The sequence below is a fragment of the Fusarium proliferatum genome (assembly GCF_900067095.1).
Source record: "Fusarium proliferatum ET1 genome assembly, contig: FPRO_scaffold003, whole genome shotgun sequence".
NCBI classification, from domain to species: domain Eukaryota; kingdom Fungi; phylum Ascomycota; class Sordariomycetes; order Hypocreales; family Nectriaceae; genus Fusarium; species Fusarium proliferatum.
This window is the reverse complement of record NW_022194792.1, coordinates 830,323-848,776: the sequence shown is the minus strand read 5'-3', so window position 1 is coordinate 848,776 and position 18,454 is coordinate 830,323. Positions and strand designations below refer to the sequence as shown.

Sequence of the window (18,454 nt, the reverse complement as noted above, 5' to 3'; positions counted from 1 at the left end):
GGAAAACACGAGTCCAAAGCGCCACTATCTCCCAACAGATTTTGAAGCTCCCTTCTCGACCCCGAGCGCCCTCACATCCCCATCTGATCGAGGCGTCGAGTTCTCAGCAATTGGAGCAGTTCTTCCAACAACCTCTCTCTCTGACTGTACAAAGAGGGCTACAAGCCGATACTGGAGATTCCGAACGACATCCAGAACTGTTTTCTTTGCTGCATTCTGAAACCGCGACTGCAAAAGAACTTAAAACTCCCGAACGAATCGAGGGAACTCTCGGCTAGACACCTTAGCGAAGGCGGCAGGCGTGTTGAACCCAGATGGGCCTGTGGTCACTATGTTGGCCAGCTCTTCATACTGCTAGGATCTCTCTCGAGATGCAGACACTCAAATCTCCGCGGTTCATCAGTATGTGGTCTTTGTCCAAGCTTCGATTTCAGATCTTTGTCTTCAACAGGACCATCTCCGTTGTCATTTAGGTCTGTTCGTAATATCCTCTAAGAATGCTGATAACCCTCTTTTGTCCACGACCTGGTTTAGTAGAGTCATCCGAGTCCGCCCTTGTTTGTAAGATCAAGCTTTACGCTGCGGACACTGGAGAAGGATGAGGACACTACATATTTCATCCATTTAACCTCCAAATGGCTTGAGATAAATCGAGAAGCAGATCGAAATAGTATAGACATTAAGACGAGATTTGTTCAGAAACTAATAATTGAATCTTTCCCCCTTGGACGGGTTTCTCACCAAGCCAGCTCCCGCAAACCCGAGTCTGACAACACCATCGCTCATCTCCCAAGCACCATATCTCACAGGGCCGATATCATTAACCGCGTTCACAATTCCTCCGACGTTCTGATTCGGATCAACGTTTCTCATAATGTGCGATTCCTGTCCAACTGTTCCAAACGCATTCGCAATCTCGAGTGGGTTCAGACTGACATCCCGGCCGAGCTCCCACCAGCCCCAGAAAGTAGGCAGGACAGCGAAAATGCCAACCAGCGAGACTGCAATCGCTATCCACATCTTGTCGTAATTCGTAACGTATACTAGCGTCGTGGTGCCGCTGTCGTACTCGACTTTTTGCTTGTCTGTCGTGTTATACTTGGCGTATTGGAGACTTGCTCGAAAACCAATGTCGCGGGTGAGTTCAATAACATCTTCCATCGGGTTTTCCCACCGATCTCCGCAGCCTGGGGTTGTGCCGTTCATGGTGAGATATTGGGTCGCTGGTAAACCTGTCGAACTGACGTCATAGCCAGTGGCACCGGTAAAGCGCATGAAAGCTTGAGACTCATAGAGGGATTTTGCAATCATGCTGAAGCCTCCTAGGATATTTCCTGACCCGGGCATGACCAAATCAGCGGGCAACATGTATCTTCGATCTAGTCAGTAAACAGCTAGGTGGCATGGAGGGATTATCACATACTTCCTTTCGATGAACTTATCGTCCTTCCGCGTTCCCAGCAGCTCGACTGTCGTCCCATCCATTCGTACTGGGAACTTGGCAATTCCACCGTGAAGGTCGCAAGTCTGGACTTTGATCTTCCCATTGCATTTGTCCGTGTCCTTATAGAGCGTCGTGTATCGTAGGAATGAACCATTGGCCAGGTCGTTGACGCCCCAGTCACTATACTCGGTAACATTGACCTGGAAGAAATATGCTCCGTCCATGGCTCTCAGCATGCTTGCCCTATCCGTGCCGATGGTGAGATTGAAGTCCCTTGTCGTTTCGGTGCAATTGACGTCGAAACCAAAACCTTGTACTGCAGTTGTACAGTTGGTGCAGGAAGTATCGAAAACAGCCATGTCAGAGCGGCGACTGTAGTTTTGGGCGACGTCGCTGAAGTTCTTGGTGAGCAGTGAAGTTGAATGGCTTCGGCCAGTCATTATGCATGCGTAGTTCTCGGGGAGTTCTCTTGCGATATGAAAGTTTACGGTTCCTTGCTGAGCCTGGTAGTGGTTTGTTGTTGATGAGGCGCGCTGCATGAGAGGACCGCGCAGGACGGATAGTGTCATGAGAATCGATGCTGTCATGATGAGTACCTCAGCAGCCATTGCAGGACTATATGCCAATCATACCTAGGCCTAATGTCTTCGACTTCCAGGTAAACAAGTTCAGAGCGGCTTGGATGATACCAGTCGAGGAGCCATACACAGCTTGGAGTTGTTGCAACTAGCCTCAATCAACAATTGATATCTGAAAGTCTTGGGCTTACTTACAGTAACTGGTTTGCCAGCTGCTCTCCAGTACGAAATAGCCGCTCCCTCAGTAAAAGCACAAGCAAGAAAAGCTCCCGACAAGGCAGACGTCAAAGCTAGCCATACCGTAGGCTGTATCCGCTCATCCCAATGATCAACGGGCACTCCATCGCTATAAACGAGGATCATAACGGCCGCAATAGTCCCCAACAACGCCAAGAGCCACATGCCAAGGCCGCGATAGGGGAACCGAATCCAGAAGCCAGGAAGCCAAGGCTGACTGAGTCTGGCATATTGTTCCGCAAATGGTGTCGGGAGATTTTCGAGACGATGCCAATGTGCCTTATCGCGGTCGCGGTCGCTATTACTTATGAATTCATCCTTCAATGGCCAAGGTGAGGCCATGTTTTGGGTCTCAAACATTATGGGATATTAATATTAGACTTTGGGGTAAAACTACCGTATTGAGAACCAAGAAAAGAATGGGGCGAAGGAGCGTGTGATGATAGTAAATGTCAAAAGAGCGACAGTAAAAGACAAACCAATGCCTCAAAGAAGTGAACACCCTCAAAATCAGAGGCTGAAAGCAAGTGAAAGACAGTCAATTGAAAGAAAAGAAACTTCGGTTTCATGATCCAAAAGGAGTAAAAACAAAGAACCCTGGAATTAAACGTTGCATGAAACAACCAGGGTATGGATCTTCAATTGCCAAATCAGAAGTGCCATCGTCATCTGTTTTACTGGAGATCTCAATCTTCAATACGAGAATTAGCCTTCTCTATGACTTCATTTGCCCCGCTGTTGTGGAATTCCAACTCGTGTTTCCGGCAGTTGTTCCCACCATGATTGTGATCGTCGTGTTTTATGAACGAGCTAGCACAATCTGCATAACTATGTCGTAGCACTATTTCACCGCCGGGTCTTCCGCGCTCGGGAGGCGTTCGATTGGGAATGTTCATACGTGATGAGAACATGGACAGTAACTGTGCTGGGTTGACAAATTGGCGCGATGTGTATTGGTAAATGCTACTGCATCTCTTTGATGCAATAAGACACAGAAGGAAAGGGCGAATTATCTCGAGTTTGTGAGCGGCGTATTGTCTGGATGATACTAATAGTCTTGACGATGAGTCTAGCAGTGGCTTGCTGAGATTGAGTCTGTTCTCTGTGTCCCATCTTGCGGTTCAATATATAGATAGAAACGCAAGTCAAGCAGACCTCACACCATTTCCCGCTTATAAGCCATCTAAATTCATGAATGGACAGTCTTTTCAACATAGCCAGACCTGGTAGAAGGCTTCTTTATTGGAACATTTCGGAACATTTCGTGAAGTTTGCTTGTTGTAACTTTGCGGCGACGACCTACCCGAGACCAGATGCATGATGTCCGTCCTGGGCTTTCATTGGCAGAGCTATGAAAGACTCCATAATTTGCCCTACGTGGAATCGACAGTAAGGTACTGAGGAAGGCTGGTTCAGAGAGCATTTAAAAAGGCATCGCTGTTGAGTTTGGCCCTAAGAATTTTCCAAGGATTATACAACAGAGCATCTTCTCTAAAAAGGAAAAAGGGTCATTGTACAATGGGTTCCTTCCTGGCCATCATATTCAAAGTCTGATGTAATTACCTCTCTGCCCGATAAGCGAAGCCCTTTCTTACCCAATCACGTCCCCACGATAAGCCAAACTAAAGCCAAGATCGCCAAGTCGCCCAGAAGCTTAACCAAGAAGCTGGGCGCAATCAGTAAAACTCCAATTGGTCAAGTCCATTGCGTGCGATTAAGCCTCGTTTCTGGGCGCCGTCATCCACGGGATGGAAATCAGGGCATGCGAGGCCTTGGCTACGCAGTAATGCGAGACTGCATGTGAAGCGGGAGCTCGCCATGAAATTAAAGTTGCGTTTAGGGTTGAGTTGTTCAACGCTTGGGACTTGGCGTGGCTCGACGCTGACGTACTCTGTTCTTGGGTGTTATCTTGGTGGTTTTTGTTCAATCCCTCTAAAGTTCTTTTAATCCTCTTCCCCAGATGATGTGAAGTTGTTCTTGCTCCATTGTGCAGACAGCCTTGTTCACTCAGCTCCTGCAATGGCAGGGTCCAACCCTCACCGAAAATCCATCGTAGCCGACCATCCAATCCGCAACTCCAACAACATCCAATATCTAACCGACGATGAGATCTCCGAGTTCCTTGACGACCTCGACCACAATAACGATGGCTTCATAAACTACAACGAAGTCGAGCGAAAGCTCGATCAAGAGCACGCCGAGCTAGTCCCCAAACCGAGCGCCCACCACGTCATACAGCGGGACCATACCCAAGACGACCGTGCGCGCCATCAGTTCCTGCGCAGTATGATGGGCTCCGACGCGGACAAGATCCCGAGGGATGAGTTTGCGAAGATGGTGAAGGAGTGGAAGATCCCCTCGTTGAAGCAGGCGAAGAAGGAGGAGGATGAGGATAAGAGCTACATTAAGCGTTTGCCGGGTTGGAGACGGATTCGTTCATACTGGGCTGTCCATGGGCCAGAGATTGTGTTTTTAGGTGTTGTTATTGGTATGCAGTGCGCGTTTGGCATCTGGCAATTGGTCAAGTACCAGACCACGCCTGGGTATCGTGAAGCGTTCGGCTGGGGTGTCGTCATGGCCAAAACCTGTGCTGGTGCGTTGTATCCGACATTCTTCTTTCTGATTCTCAGCATGTCGCGATACTTTTCTACGTGGCTGCGCAGGTCGTATCACATCTCACGATTCTTCAACTGGGACTTGTCGCAGGAGTTCCATATCCGAATCTCTTGTGTCGCGATTCTGCTGGCGACGCTGCATGCCATTGGCCATTTGTCGGGATCATTTGTGCACGGTAGCGATCCCAAGAATGAAGACGCTGTAGCAGAAGCTCTTGGCCCAGACATGGTCCCCCGCCCGTACATCGACTACGTTCGCTCGCTACCAGGCTTCACGGGAATCACAGCCCTGGGCCTCTTCTACATTCTCTCCCTGCTCAGCATTCCCCAAGTGCGAAGATGGAATTACGAGATCTTTCAGCTTGGCCATCTACTCATGTTCCCCATCATTGGTCTGATGATGGCCCATGGCACAGCCGCATTGCTCCAGTGGCCCATGTTTGGATACTTTCTCGCCTTTCCAACCCTTCTCGTTCTCGTTGAGCGCGCCGTCCGTGTCTGTCTTGGCTTTCATCGCATCAAAGCCACTATGAAGGTGCTTGACAAAGAGACCGTTGAGATCACCGCCGTCATCCCCAGCGAGCGACTCTGGAAGTACAAAGCTGGCCAGTACATCTTCCTTCAGGTTCCCAAGATCAGCTTCTTCCAATGGCACCCATTCACAGTCTCTTTCTGTCGCGGCAACAAGATGATGCTGCACATCAAGACGGACGGCAACTGGACTGCGAAGCTTCGTGAACTCGGTGGCGAGTCTGGGGAGTCTGAGATTGAGGTCGGCATCAATGGGCCGTTCGGTGCACCTGCCCAACGATTCTACGACTTTAACCACTCTCTCATAATTGGCGCTGGTATTGGAGTGACTCCATTTTCTGGTATCTTGGCTGATCTGCAGTACAATGATGATCTTGATCACGGTGGCCCGAATCACGAAGTTGACCATCCTCGCCATGACTCTGAGGTCACTGCTATTTCTCCAGAACGGAACGGTTCAGCATCAGCAACAAGTACCGATGCCGAGAGCAACGACAACGTCCCTGAGTCCCCGACTAGGAAAGGAAGTGTTGGTCCCGACCTCATCAACAAAGAGAAGCAGCCCCAAACCGACCGCGCCGCCACTTTCGCAGATGACTATCGTCGCGTCGACTTCCACTGGATGGTTCGAGAGCGAAATTACCTTCTCTGGCTTTCCGATCTTCTGAACGACGTATCAATGAGCCAAGACTGGCATCGCGAGCACGAAGTCCACCCTCATCTCGACATCCGCATCAATACCCACGTCACAGCGAAACGGAAGAAACTCACCACCCACGTATACCGTTGGCTATTAGAGATGCATCGTACAGACGAGCACCCAGCCTCTCCCCTCACTGGTCTTCTCAACCCAACCCATTTCGGAAGACCTGATTTCGACCAGATCCTTGATGAGCATTATGAGGAGATGCTCAAGTTCAGGGCCAACAAAAGGAAGAACAGACGGGATATGGAAGATGAGAACTATCAAGAGGATGAGGAGCTCAAGGTTGGCGTGTTTTACTGCGGTGCGCCCGTTGTTGGAGAGATTCTGGCGGACAAGTGTCGCGAACTTACGTTGAGAGGCTGGCAGGATGGTAGTAAGTTGGAGTACCACTTCATGATCGAGGTATTTGGATAGCTATAATCTTGTAATATGCATGTGTATACGAATAAGACGGAATTTTCTTGGTGAATACAGTGGCTTCGAATCCGGGGTGCGATGGAAAGCTGCAGGAAATGCAAAATGGCTAGGACAATACATAATTTCGTGACGGTCTCCAACTTGACTACCTATCCAATGTTGTTCAAGCAGCCTTTGAAGAACGTGAACAGGTCAGCAACTTGAGACAGGCTAAGAACACGTGCAGTATCTAGAGCGGTATTAGTATGAGCTGGAGGGCTGGTCCATCGAACACTTACACAAGTCTGGCCGAACAACGACAATGGCACCCTGTTCCGCATCGATACCATATTTCGAAAAAGCCTGTCCGCAGCCCAACATGTATGGATTTGTATCGTCGACAAAGACACGGTGAACATCTGCCGGATGTCGTGTTAGTGTATCTCACGTTAATGTCGGAAGCCTGCCTTACTCCGGAGACTATATGGGCCTGTGTGAGGAAAGAAGACTTCCGGTAGTTGATCAATTTCGACGGTTTTCCGCTCCGCCTTGATGAGGAGGGTATGACTGAACACTTTATCCGCAGGCTCTCCAGCAGGGGTGAATATCTTGCCGAGATGAACAAGGTCTTTGGCGACCTGAAGAATCGTCAGTTGTCGAAGGTCGAAGACTCTGTGAAGTTGAAAGACTTACCTCATGCAATCCTTTTCTAGCGGAATCTCCGGAGCAAAAGGTGAGAACATGCCACCGTCCATCTGCAGCAAGGTTCTTGTTCAGCTGCATCGGCTTTGTATCAGACAGCCTCACAAAGGGTGCGCTTGGGAACCTCATGCCGACCGTCAATCCCGACGCAATGCTGTTGTCGCTTTCATCCAAGGATGTGAGAATGGAAGACTTGTACTTGGTAGCCATACCAGCTGTATAGCGTCCTGCTTCCACAAACTTGTCGCGAAAATCCTTTGCCGTGATACCGTTGGCTTTTCGGTGTTCGGATGAGAATAGCTTGCTGAATGAGCGATCGAACTCGATGAGTTGTTGAGCTGTCTGTTGTCTCTCGAGAACATATGTCTCTAGGACTGAAGGTGGTGCTCGGCCTGTGAGGACATGGGCCATCTTCCATCCGATGTTGAAGCCATCCTGCAGACTGACGTTCATACCCTGCCCAGCCTTGGGTGAGTGAGTGTGACAAGCATCACCAGTCAGAAAGATACGATGGTCCTTCGTGAAGTGGTCCGCGAGGCGCTGGCCAATGACATAAGCAGACCACCAGACAGTTCGCGCAATGTCGATATTGTAGGGGTGAAAGATTCGCTTGACCTTGTCGATGAGGTCCTGCTCGGTGACGTCACGAGCCGAGGTGCCGGGAAGTTCGATGTAGAACCGTACAAGTTCGTCGCCCTCGCGAGGAATGATCATGAGATTTCCGTCGTTTTTGCTCTGAAGCATAGCCTTTTTGCGGATGTCGGGGAAGTTGGTGATGGGGTAGACGTCCATGACACCCCAGACGGAGTCGCTTGAGTCGCCGACCATTTTGAAGCCGAGAGATTTGCGGACAGTGCTGTGAGCGCCATCGCAGCCCTAATCACAGCCTGTTAGCAGGAGGAATGGTTGCTGAGGATGTGAACTTACAATAGCGTATTTTGCACGGTACTTATAAGGTTCGCCGTTCCGCATGGCGACAACCTCGACGGGGTACTCCTCATCATCAACAATCCTCACACTCTCAACCTGAGAATTGTACAGGACCCCACTCGTTCCATTCCCCCTCAACCGAATTATCTCCTGCAGCATTAAATCATTGATCCTCGCCTGGTTGAGAATGACATGCGGTTGGTGACTCAGTCCCTCTTCTGTATCATAAGCAAGATCCTTTCTCACAAGCCTTTCATTACCGTCAGGTGACCAAAAGGCTACCTCCATGACATGATACGCCTCCTCCAAAAGACGCTCAGAAATACCCAAGTTCTCAAAGATCTCGACAGTGCGACACTGAACGCCGTCTGCCTGACCGATCTCGAGAGGGCCTGGGCGACGTTCGAGGATCTTGAAGTCGATGTTGAAGCAGGCGAGCCAGATCGCAGCTGTGAGGCCGGCGGAACCGCCACCGCAGATGATGACTTGGACTTTTTCAGACTCCATTGTTGATTTTGATGGTTTGTGATATTATTCCATGGTCTCGTCCATTCATTATATCCTCATGGCGTTTACTGGGTATTACGCTGCCCGGTAGTTGGTGTAGGTTCAAGCGAGTGGGGCTTCCGTAGGATTTCTACGGCAGATCTTATCGGCATCCGAGTTCCACGGAACCAGCGGAGCAGGGAAATAAGCTCGGATCTTAGCTACGGTAGCCGCCCACACACATTATTTCTAGGGTTGCCTCGGGGAGCAAGAAAACACGGCACCTTAATATAGGTTATCAAAATAAACTCAGCAAAAGCTATCCTAAACTTAGGCTAAAGTTATGCTAATTTACCTAAGTCTTTTTGTCATTTAGGATCAAAGTCTTGAGTTTTCTTTCCTCCCCCCCTAGGGTTGGTACGGCTCCTAACGAGCTGCAATTTTTGACATTCACAGCGAGACTAACAAACACCAAGGACTCGGTCGTTGCTTTTTGGTGAATATTGCGAAATCCCTATTTTATGCTACAAGTAGCTGTCGAGTTGCAAACAGGGAAGATGCATTGGATTCTTTCCGATCAGACGGTCGATACTGGTTGATGTTGCGAAGGCCCGGTCGATCTTGAAAGTCAGTCACGAGATGGAACTTGTCAAGTCTAGTGGCATAATGACAGACGACCATATCAGCGAGAACTGTCAAAAACACTGAAAGACGTTGTCAAGATCTCCTTCTCCCAAGAGTACACCCTCTCTACAAGTGTCGTCCTTCCTCCCCGGACACAAGAAAGAACAATGACCGAATGGGCTTTGTAGTCTAACAAGACGTTGATCCGGAGAACGGCGACGTGCTGAAGTGGCTGCTTGAAGGTGCTTATATGTCTCTCTTTCGCGATTAAGTAGTCCCGCCAACTTGTATTTCTCAACCCTTACGACAATTTGATTCGGTAGACCCAATTATTCGAGGATACTGCAGAGTCTGCAAGGAAGAGGTTCTCAACAAACTTGACAGCGACATAAGCTCGGGGAGTGTGCTACGCGGCCGCAGCATCAAGACTCTCGGACGGCCGGGTTCGGAAACAGTAGCGGTAGTCCTGATGATCGAGCAAACGAGTGGAGGCTCTTGACAGAAGTTGAGGGTTGAGGCATGGAGTAGGATATGAGAAAAAGAGAACGTACATAGTCTGAGTTGGAGACGGTGCGGAGGATGAGCGTCTTGACGAAGAAAGGAGGACTTGCTGTTCAAGATTGTGCTGCAAGCCGAGGCTTGGCCGACCGTTCTGATGTTGTGTATGGAACAGCGGAGCATTGACTGGGTGCCTTTCCCGAGTGGTAAGAGTCGACGTGTTCTGTGTTGTTCCATAGAGTGTCTGGGTCCACGAAGGAACAAGTAACTTGTTCAGCAACTCAGGTTCAAGCCCTGGCTGGAGATCAGAATTTCGCTTGCTGTTCGTAGTAAGGTTAAGTAGTTAGAGAAAGCAGTTGTGATGGAGAAATGGAGAAGATCCTTACCAGTATGCAGTGCCTGGTCAGAACAGATTCTCACAGGAGCCATGTGGGTACGTATCCCCTGTTTCCCCTTCGCTACGAAGTCCCAAACAGCTCTACCAAAGCTACGTCTATGAGTGTGAATGCCCTGAAACCTTCTGGTTCAGTGGTGCCTCTTTGTAACGCCGAGCTGGTCCATTAGAGGCTCCTTTCCCCCAGGGCCGCCCGATAGGCCACTGGGCCATGCCCGTCGCTTTGGCAACCATAGCCTTTTCGTGTATTTCAGCATTCCCATCGCCAATTGTGTCCTTCGTCTCAAGTGGATCCCCCTTGCGGATGGGCTGCTGCCACTGCAACGCTTCCCTTCCGCAACTGCAACTGTGATTACCACTGGGCCCTGATAACTGCCATTGACAAGCACAAGCCTCGACTGCACGTGATTGTGACCTGTAGGATAGTTCGGCCTCAATGAGTCATTGGCCCTCGGTGTGATGTCTACGTTCGGGGCATCCATTGCGAGCTGTGGACATAACCAGGGTGAGTGGGGCGACTGTTCAATGGATCTCACACTGCGTCTAGGCAACTGCTAAAGACAGCTCTGAGGTGCCTGGTAGGTAACTCGATGCTGGCAGGTCCATGCAATGCAGCCTGAAGACTCCAAAAGGATTTACGCAAGACCTGGAGGTTAATGGTCCTGATGGGAGTGTTGGTGAGCGGAAACTGGAGGTTGGCGAGATACAGTGGGCTTTTGAGAATGAAGCGAGTCACAATCAGAAGGAGCTGGGGTCAGTTTGCATCCTCTAGGTTTGACTGATATGTACCATCTTGTGATTCATCTCCCTAAACAATAGCGGGTACAGTAGCGGGTGTTTTCCAATGTTGGACGCTTAAAACTCTCTTTGGAGGCATGGAAAATCAGCTTAGGATAATATCATTAGATATAAATGCCACTTAGAGTACCAAAAGAACAAGAGGAACGCTCTGGTGCTGGGAAATGGGCGAAATCTTGAGTATTGCTCCTCGGAGCTATGGACTGTGTATTGAGGCAGGGCTGGCCCTTCTGTGAACCACGGATTCTTTAACCACAATTGTTGGCCTTCCACACATGCCATTTCTTGTACCACCATGCCTCAACTAACTGAGACGCTTAAGTTCACCGTTACCGTGAAAGCTTTGGCAAAAGCTTGCGTCAAGGGAGGTCGGAACTCCGTGTACTCTTACTACTCACCCTGGCTACCTCGAGCTTGATCTCGATGCAAACCACGGGATGAAGGGCCTTATCCAGTGCCGGCTATCGTTAAGCATACGTAGCAACAGTGGCAACAACGTTGCATGTAGTACATAGGGGATATGCAACCTGGTGGTGGTAGGTTACGCGTAGCGGCCTTGTGCACTACGAGCTTGAACCACTGTCAGACAGATGGTGGAGTCACAGCTACAGCAGACGCACAGTCCCGCTGTCCCTATAAATTTCGCGTTTCTCCCTCAACCTTTTCTTCCATCCAACCTCTTCTTCCATCACCACTTTTACTCCATCAACACACTTCCTTCGTCAGTAATCCTTCTTCATCAGCCACCCCTTGCATCGTGCAGGCCTTTCATCCTTGAGTTGCGGACACGACGCATCAATCTTACCAAACACAGCAAGTAACTCTTCGCCGCCCGCGCTGTCACGAGGAGAAGACATTTGCTCTGCATCATCCCTTGCACTTGAGCCCCGAGGTAGTTTGTGTCAGATTTCTCATTGCCTTCTCACGCCACCAAGGCTTCTCATCTCTGCTGATCTGTGACACTCGCGTGTCGACTGTTGATCCTTCCTCCACTGTCTTCACACTTCACATCTTATTCAGCTGGAGCCAGCGCCCTAGGCTGAGGCATCTGCTGCAACCACTGCCACGATAGCCTCCATTTACTGTTACGTGTTTTGCTAACTCATTTTTGACAGTCTCCCGCAGGAAGAAACTATGAGCCCTGAGGCCAGTGAAAAGACCGGCGTGTCTGTCGAGACGCCCTCTAAGGAAGCGGGGGAGATGCTCTCCAAGGAATCTGTCGAGAAGCCTGGCATGACGGGCCAAGTAACCAAGGCTCTTGAAACTGAAGCGACTCAGGAACGCGTTAAGGAAGTAAACGGACGGCGTTTTACTTATCGCTACCGCTATAAAGATGGCCCGTTTCACCCATTATTGAAGGATTGGCTAGACGAAGACGGACACTCCATTGAGTGGTGGGAAAAGAAGTCGCTTCTACGTGATTGGATCTATGGTCGCATGTCTCCCGAAGAGTTTGATGCCCATTTTCCTCATTACTGTAAGTTCAACGCGTCAATAACCTTGTGACTATTTTTGCTAATTGGTTATAGGGGGGCCTCCTAAGGAATCGTATAGGATCACAAAAGAAGCGCTTGCGATGCCGCAGGAAGAAAAAGAATCCTTTGGGCCCAAGGAAAGCGATGAGCTCCACACTCAGCATTATGCTAACAACTGCGGCGATGGTAGTGGTCTCCCGCTTCGACCGGGTATGGGCCCTGTGACCGACGAGCAGAAAAATCTGTCGTCGAAAGAGATATTGCTTCTACGTGATTGGGTCCATGGCCGCATGTCATCCGAAGAATTCGATACCCACTTTCCTAATTACAGTCAGTTCCACAAGTCAAGAAACTCAGAACCTTTTTCTTGCTAACTGTTCACAGATGGCCCGAAAGATTGTTATAGATATAACAAAGAGGAGGTATCTAATGCCCAATCTCCACATCCCAGTAAGTCCATCCCTACAAGAATCTTGGAAAACTTTGTCCTAACCACCTACAGATGAATCCGATGAAGATTGGACCGAAGAGGAAGGACATTGCATGATGGAGGATGATACCGAGGAAATGCTGTGCGATGAATACTATGATTGCCTCCATGAGGAACGTCTCAAAGAAGGATCTTTGAAGGAGAATGATGAGAAAAAGCCCCACTATGCCCACTGTTACGGTGATGGCAGTGGACTTCCCCTCCGACCTGGTATGCGAGGCTACATGATTGAAGAAGATCAAGGGGATTCATTCAAGAAGTGGCAGGCTGAATGCGAAAGCCCCGGGAACATGACCGATGAGGAGTTTTATGCTCAGTATCCCGACAGTAAGTTCGCCACTGTTAAATCTTTGAAGGAATATGATACTGACTGTCATCAGAGGCTATGAAAGATGACCATTTGGCTCAAGGAGATGCCGAAGAGTTGCTGGAGGGGGGCAATGACGAACAACCCCGCTATGCTCACAGCTACGGTGATGGCAGTGGACTTCCCCTCCGCCCTGGTATGGGACCCCCTAAGACTAAAGAAGAGCAAGAGGAGCCATTGAAGAAGTGGGAGGCCGAAGACGATAAGATCTTCAATATGTCTGAGGAAGAGTTCAATGCCGAGTTTCCGGGATACAGTAAGTTCACGAGTTCGCTTTCTTCAAACTAGAATTGTGCTAACAGCTGACAGAGGACATCCCGGTATACCTCTGTCCCGAGTATGAAGCGTATAGGATCATGGAGGAGTGTGATGAAGCCGATGACCGCAGAAGAGACGAAGTGCTTCATAAATGGAAAGAGTCAATCAAAGCACGCCCTGAAGACCAAGTGTAACTTGTAATAGTTACGGGAAAGACAGACTGCGAGCTGGCAAAGGAGAAGTTGATTTAAATGACCTGTACGCCGTACTGTTAGTATGCGAGGGTTGTTGAATGGTGTGGGGAGAAAGACAAAGTGGAAAGACGTGAGGGTCCAGTCGACCTAGTATACGATAGTCAAGAAAAGCTTTCTTCCCCATTACATGCATTTCCAAAAGGTTGTTACTATCTGACCAAAGCAGAAAAATATTTGAGTTCATCAAAATTTGTACTAAGTCATTAAGTCCTTTGTGCTGATTCAAGCTTTAGTACTTAATATGTATTTACTGAAATCGCCTATCATTCATCGAAGGATTTTGTGCTTACCCACCGTTGACGAAGAACAACATCAAAGTACCATTGTACCAACTGCTGGCAGAGAATTGCTTCTTTATGAAGGACGAGAGGACAGTGGACGGGGTCACGAAGGTAACACCTGAACTGAAACCATAAATAGGGATCGATTACATGATCATGATAGCATACACTTGAGGCCATTCTAGCGAGATAATGAGTAGCCTCTGAAGGACAGAAACTGGAGTCTCAGGACAGCCCTCGTGAGAGAAAGTTCTCTAGATCTTCTCTTTGCCCTCTATTACATAGCCTTCAAGTTCACTGAAGAGAAATCGTGACGAAGGTTCACTATCCGCATCATTGTCGCCTCGTTCAAGGAGCCATTTGACCTACTCTTTGTTGAAACGACGGCCGGATTTGTTCTTGAACCGAGAAAGTATTGGTAAGATAAATGACATAAGGAAGAACAAATAGATTTCGCCTGAAGACGGCCACTAACTTGACAGTCTTGGCGACTTCATTCGGAGTAGAAGCCAAGCCCTAATATGAAGTAATCAAATTCATCACAGTCTTCTGAAAACCTATTTACCTTATGACTTACTGTGGTATTAAGCATGCTAGTGAGAGTGTTGTTTTCAGTTCATTGACCTGGCGCCTGATACTCAAATCACGCACCTTACTCATCCAAGCTCGTGAGACATTCAGATTCATCGCAAGAGGCAGTACACTCAGGACCAGCTTGTCTAAATTCGTAGCCTTTTGAGAAAAATGTTGGCCTGAAGAGAATTAGATGTGGCGAGTTCTCAAGGAAGCGGTGGGATCTGACACTCTATCAATACATTGACAAAGTCGTGCGGAAAGTCATGAAGTGGTGGGTTTAGGAGTAAAGGACAGACGGGATGGATGCAATGCGTGGGGGGTGGATAAGTGCATGTCCAACTCTACTCTTCTTGGAAGTTCTAGTAAGACTTAACTGTAGGTTGTCTTCTGTCAGGGGCAAAGGGACGGCCAAAAGACTGGGGACTTCTATGATAAATAACTGAGAGACTTGAATGAAGTTGGTGTAGATTTACGAGACCCTAGACTAGTTCTTCGTTCACACCTTTTACCAAGGTTTGATGTTTGTTAGTCCACAGCAGGGAGGTAGCGCAATTTTCCAAGGCAATGACCTCTATCTTATTATTCCCTAAGAGCTCTATATCCATAAGTCCCGACTCGTTTTCGTCGATATCGTTGGGACTTGACTTGCCGGCTGACTGCTCAGCGAATCCTAGGTTTGGGAAAAGCCAAGGTGTTGAGGTGAATATGGGAGTCTTTGTCCTGGAATCCCAAATATCTCCTTCATGAGTCGGGGAGGTATCCCCGTTTCAACACAGGAAAGCCATGATGCTCAACCAAGTTATCCCAGATCTGCCGATGAACAAAGTCACAATGATCCATGCCCCATAGTGTCGTAGCATCCCATTTCTTCACAAAGGCTTCAACCGCGAGCCAGCACTGAGTGTTAGTATCCGGCGTGCCTTTTATATCCTGGTATTCTGATCTACCCTCTCGCCATACAATGCGCTGAGGGCTTGGATCGCGCTTCCAGTCCTTGAGCATGAGGTAAGTTTTGGAGGGACTTTCTCTAGGACGCGGGCAGTTTTCGTCGATGACCCACTTTATGTAGCCCCCTTTGTAGCGTTTCCCGTGCTTATTCGTAAAACTAAGGATAAAGGTTATTACATTAGCCTGATGTCACGCATTGACTCCAGGAGAAGAGAGAAAGCTTACCGAAATAGGGTAAGTACTTCTGGGTTGGCAGCGAATCGGGAGAAACAGTAGGCTAGGCCCTCTTCAAAAGAGACCGAATGAAAGTCTTCTTTATACTGCAGTAAAGATTAGAAATGCACAAACCCTATTCATCGATTTCCTTACTCCATCTGGCATCTTCACTGTGCCAGTCCCGTCATCCTGCCAAACAAAAGTGTTGTCATTGTATATCCACTCATCCCCTGGAAGCTTTACAACAGCGCCGATGTGACTGCTGGAGTCGATTATGACCCCCGTCTTCACACACCGGCATATCCGATGTTCCCCAACTTCATACATTTTGAAATCGTATTTGCCAGGGTAATCTTGCTGCAAGGCTGTACAGGCCCGAATGGCCAAAACCGTACAGACCCCGGTTTCTGAGAGGTTTTTGACTCCATAGCGTTTGACGAGTTCCAAACATGCAAGGTACGTGGCGTCTTTCAGGGCTTTCTTTGGGGAACCGGCAAAGTCCTAGTAGCGAATCCTAAAGAATTCCAAAATGATACGCAGAGTATTTGTTTGCGTGTATGGCGTCTCGGCATGCGCGTGGCTGTATGCCTTCGTCGCAATGTCGTCGATGACTACGTTCCCTTCCATTTTCGGTTGTTTTGTTCTGAGAAAAAAACAGTCTTGGTAGTAATCAGGCTCGAGAAAGATCAGACTGTCTCAGACATATAGGGAATAAATGCAAATAGCATTCGCTTCGAAGTGAATGATGGCGGGTGGAAAGGGAAGGGGTATGGTCGAGATGAAAGTGGGAGTGTGTTCAATATGATGGCGAGGGGGAAGTAACGAAGTATTGACAAGAAAGCCAAAATGAAAAGAGGTAGGGATTTAAGTAAGATGATGGAGGTGTTAATGTGTGGATGCAAAGGGAGCCTGTGATGTATTTGTAGCCGTTAGCCGTTCCTCCAGCATCTGCATCCTGGGTGTGGGGTATTCTACAATCGCGTCAATAGTCACGTTCTACTTGAACTGCCAGTGGCAGACTGGGAGCGTGCCATATGATAGGCGAGAGCCTGTTGCTTCAGCCTCGGTCACGTCATCCTTCTCACTTCTGCAGCGTTTGCCTGGCCTGAGGCTGGGTCTAGCGCTTGTACTGGAGTCACATATCGGAGTTCTGAGTGTATGATAGGCTCTAAAAGCTTGTTGCGCTCATTCACCTCAGTCCCATCGTCGCAGCGACCACCGGGGCAGCAGTCACGCCCACCCGGGCCCCGCGGAAGAAACGCGTTCCTGCTGAGGAACTGGAGGACGGCGTGACTAAAGAGGAACAGATGCGGGCGTATCGCTGGGCCGAGACTTGTGTTTGCGGTCCGGAGGATGATCCGACAAAGCACCAGCAGATCTTGGCCCCTGTTCGAGGTGATGGATTCAGGGAGGGCAGGGAATGTTTAGTCAAAGAGTCTTCTAAACATCATCCTAAACTGTGAAAGAATTATCCTAAGCTTGTCTAAACATCATACTAAACTCTGATAAATTATCCTGAGCTTCTCTAAATCCTTTGGTGCTTTAGGGCTATTAAATTTCGCTACCTGGTGGTCAAGATCATAACCAGATCTCGCTCCACGTGATGGCTGAGAATCCGCTAACTAGCGTGCAACAAACCCACCGAACTAAAGTGGCATGGATGTGTCTTGTTGACGAGTAGCGTTACATGGCAAGAGACATCTGAACCCTGGATGGGTTAGGGCAGATGGACGCGAGTTGTCAAGCGAGAGCCACATTTGTCTTGATGGCAGCCGATGTAACTTGGCCACCGAGATCATGTCACTGCGTATCCTTGCGTAACATCATCACTGCAATATGTTTATTTTATTTCTCAGGTACGGTTCGACTTCGGCTCGTATTCGAAAGGGCTCGTGTTGCGGTTACGGTGTTACCTTCGTTGTGCTTCGCAACTCGGTGCAGGCTGGTGGACTGGCGATAGCTTCGTCGCGGTGGGTTTCGGTTGGAGAGAGGAAAATGTTCGCTTCGCTTGTAGATTCACGCGTGTCTTGTCGATGGTCATCGCGGTCGCGGTCGTAGTCGCGGTCAAGATTTCGCTTGATGTCGATTCTCCGCCCGCAAGACTCTTGACTGTCGTCCGACAACTGAACTATCGATCGAGAGCAGATCCAGCCTTCAAGGGCGAAATTCGGTGGCAAATACGCTGCTCATTGTTCTCCAATCCGGGAGCTTCGTTGTCAGCATGCACGTCATCGACATCGGCGTCGTACCTATCCCTGTGTCAGCCATTTGATTGTCATTTCTCACCTTTCATCCATCCGGTCTTCATCGCAGCGGCGGAGTGAAAATTCCCGCGTCTCTCGGTGCCATACTTCTCATGATGCTATGATGGAAAATGCCAGAAGGAGGAGAGCGGGGTTCATCAAGGATCAGGCTGCGACGACGCAGCGCGGGGAATCAAGTGAACCTGATCCCTACCGCCACGTACCTTGTCCTACCCCAAGCTGACCACTGTGACTGTACCTTGAGATGAGCAATCAATATTACTGAAACGTATTGGACAGCCAGGGCCGCTTGGTGGTACTGAGCAAAAGGAAAACACTCCGTACTGTGAGATATCAGCGTAGCATTCCCCAAAACATCAAACATTTTCGCTTTTCATCTGTGACCC

General features: G+C 49.0%; 5 protein-coding genes across 5 annotated transcripts; 2 read left to right on the top strand and 3 right to left on the bottom strand.

Annotated features, from left to right (window-relative positions):
- Positions 1-702: 702 nt before the first annotated feature.
- Positions 703-2,619, bottom strand: FPRO_06872 (uncharacterized protein; the record flags this gene model as incomplete). Its single annotated transcript, XM_031228167.1, has 4 exons — positions 703-1,372; positions 1,424-2,024; positions 2,077-2,170; positions 2,218-2,619. The coding sequence occupies 4 exons, from the start codon at positions 2,617-2,619 to the stop codon at positions 703-705; spliced, it is 1,767 nt and encodes a 588-aa protein (XP_031078530.1).
- A 1,659-nt stretch (positions 2,620-4,278) lies between these two features.
- On the top strand, positions 4,279-6,525 carry FPRO_06873 (related to NADPH oxidase homolog 1; the record flags this gene model as incomplete). The annotated part of the gene is made up of 1 exon (XM_031228166.1): positions 4,279-6,525. One exon carries the CDS (start codon positions 4,279-4,281, stop codon positions 6,523-6,525), a length of 2,247 nt encoding a protein of 748 aa, XP_031078529.1.
- A 152-nt stretch (positions 6,526-6,677) lies between these two features.
- Positions 6,678-8,646, bottom strand: FPRO_06874 (putative phenol hydroxylase; the record flags this gene model as incomplete). The annotated part of the gene is made up of 5 exons (XM_031228165.1): positions 6,678-6,757; positions 6,807-6,926; positions 6,980-7,145; positions 7,201-8,085; positions 8,137-8,646. 5 exons carry the CDS (start codon positions 8,644-8,646, stop codon positions 6,678-6,680), a joined length of 1,761 nt encoding a protein of 586 aa, XP_031078528.1.
- A 3,427-nt stretch (positions 8,647-12,073) lies between these two features.
- Positions 12,074-13,723, top strand: FPRO_06875 (uncharacterized protein; the record flags this gene model as incomplete). Its single annotated transcript, XM_031228164.1, has 6 exons — positions 12,074-12,416; positions 12,469-12,744; positions 12,799-12,864; positions 12,917-13,231; positions 13,285-13,527; positions 13,581-13,723. 6 exons carry the CDS (start codon positions 12,074-12,076, stop codon positions 13,721-13,723), a joined length of 1,386 nt encoding a protein of 461 aa, XP_031078527.1.
- A 1,658-nt stretch (positions 13,724-15,381) lies between these two features.
- Positions 15,382-16,131, bottom strand: FPRO_06876 (uncharacterized protein; the record flags this gene model as incomplete). Its single annotated transcript, XM_031228163.1, has 3 exons — positions 15,382-15,745; positions 15,814-15,908; positions 15,958-16,131. The coding sequence occupies 3 exons, from the start codon at positions 16,129-16,131 to the stop codon at positions 15,382-15,384; spliced, it is 633 nt and encodes a 210-aa protein (XP_031078526.1).
- Between the last annotated feature and the right edge of the window lie 2,323 nt (positions 16,132-18,454).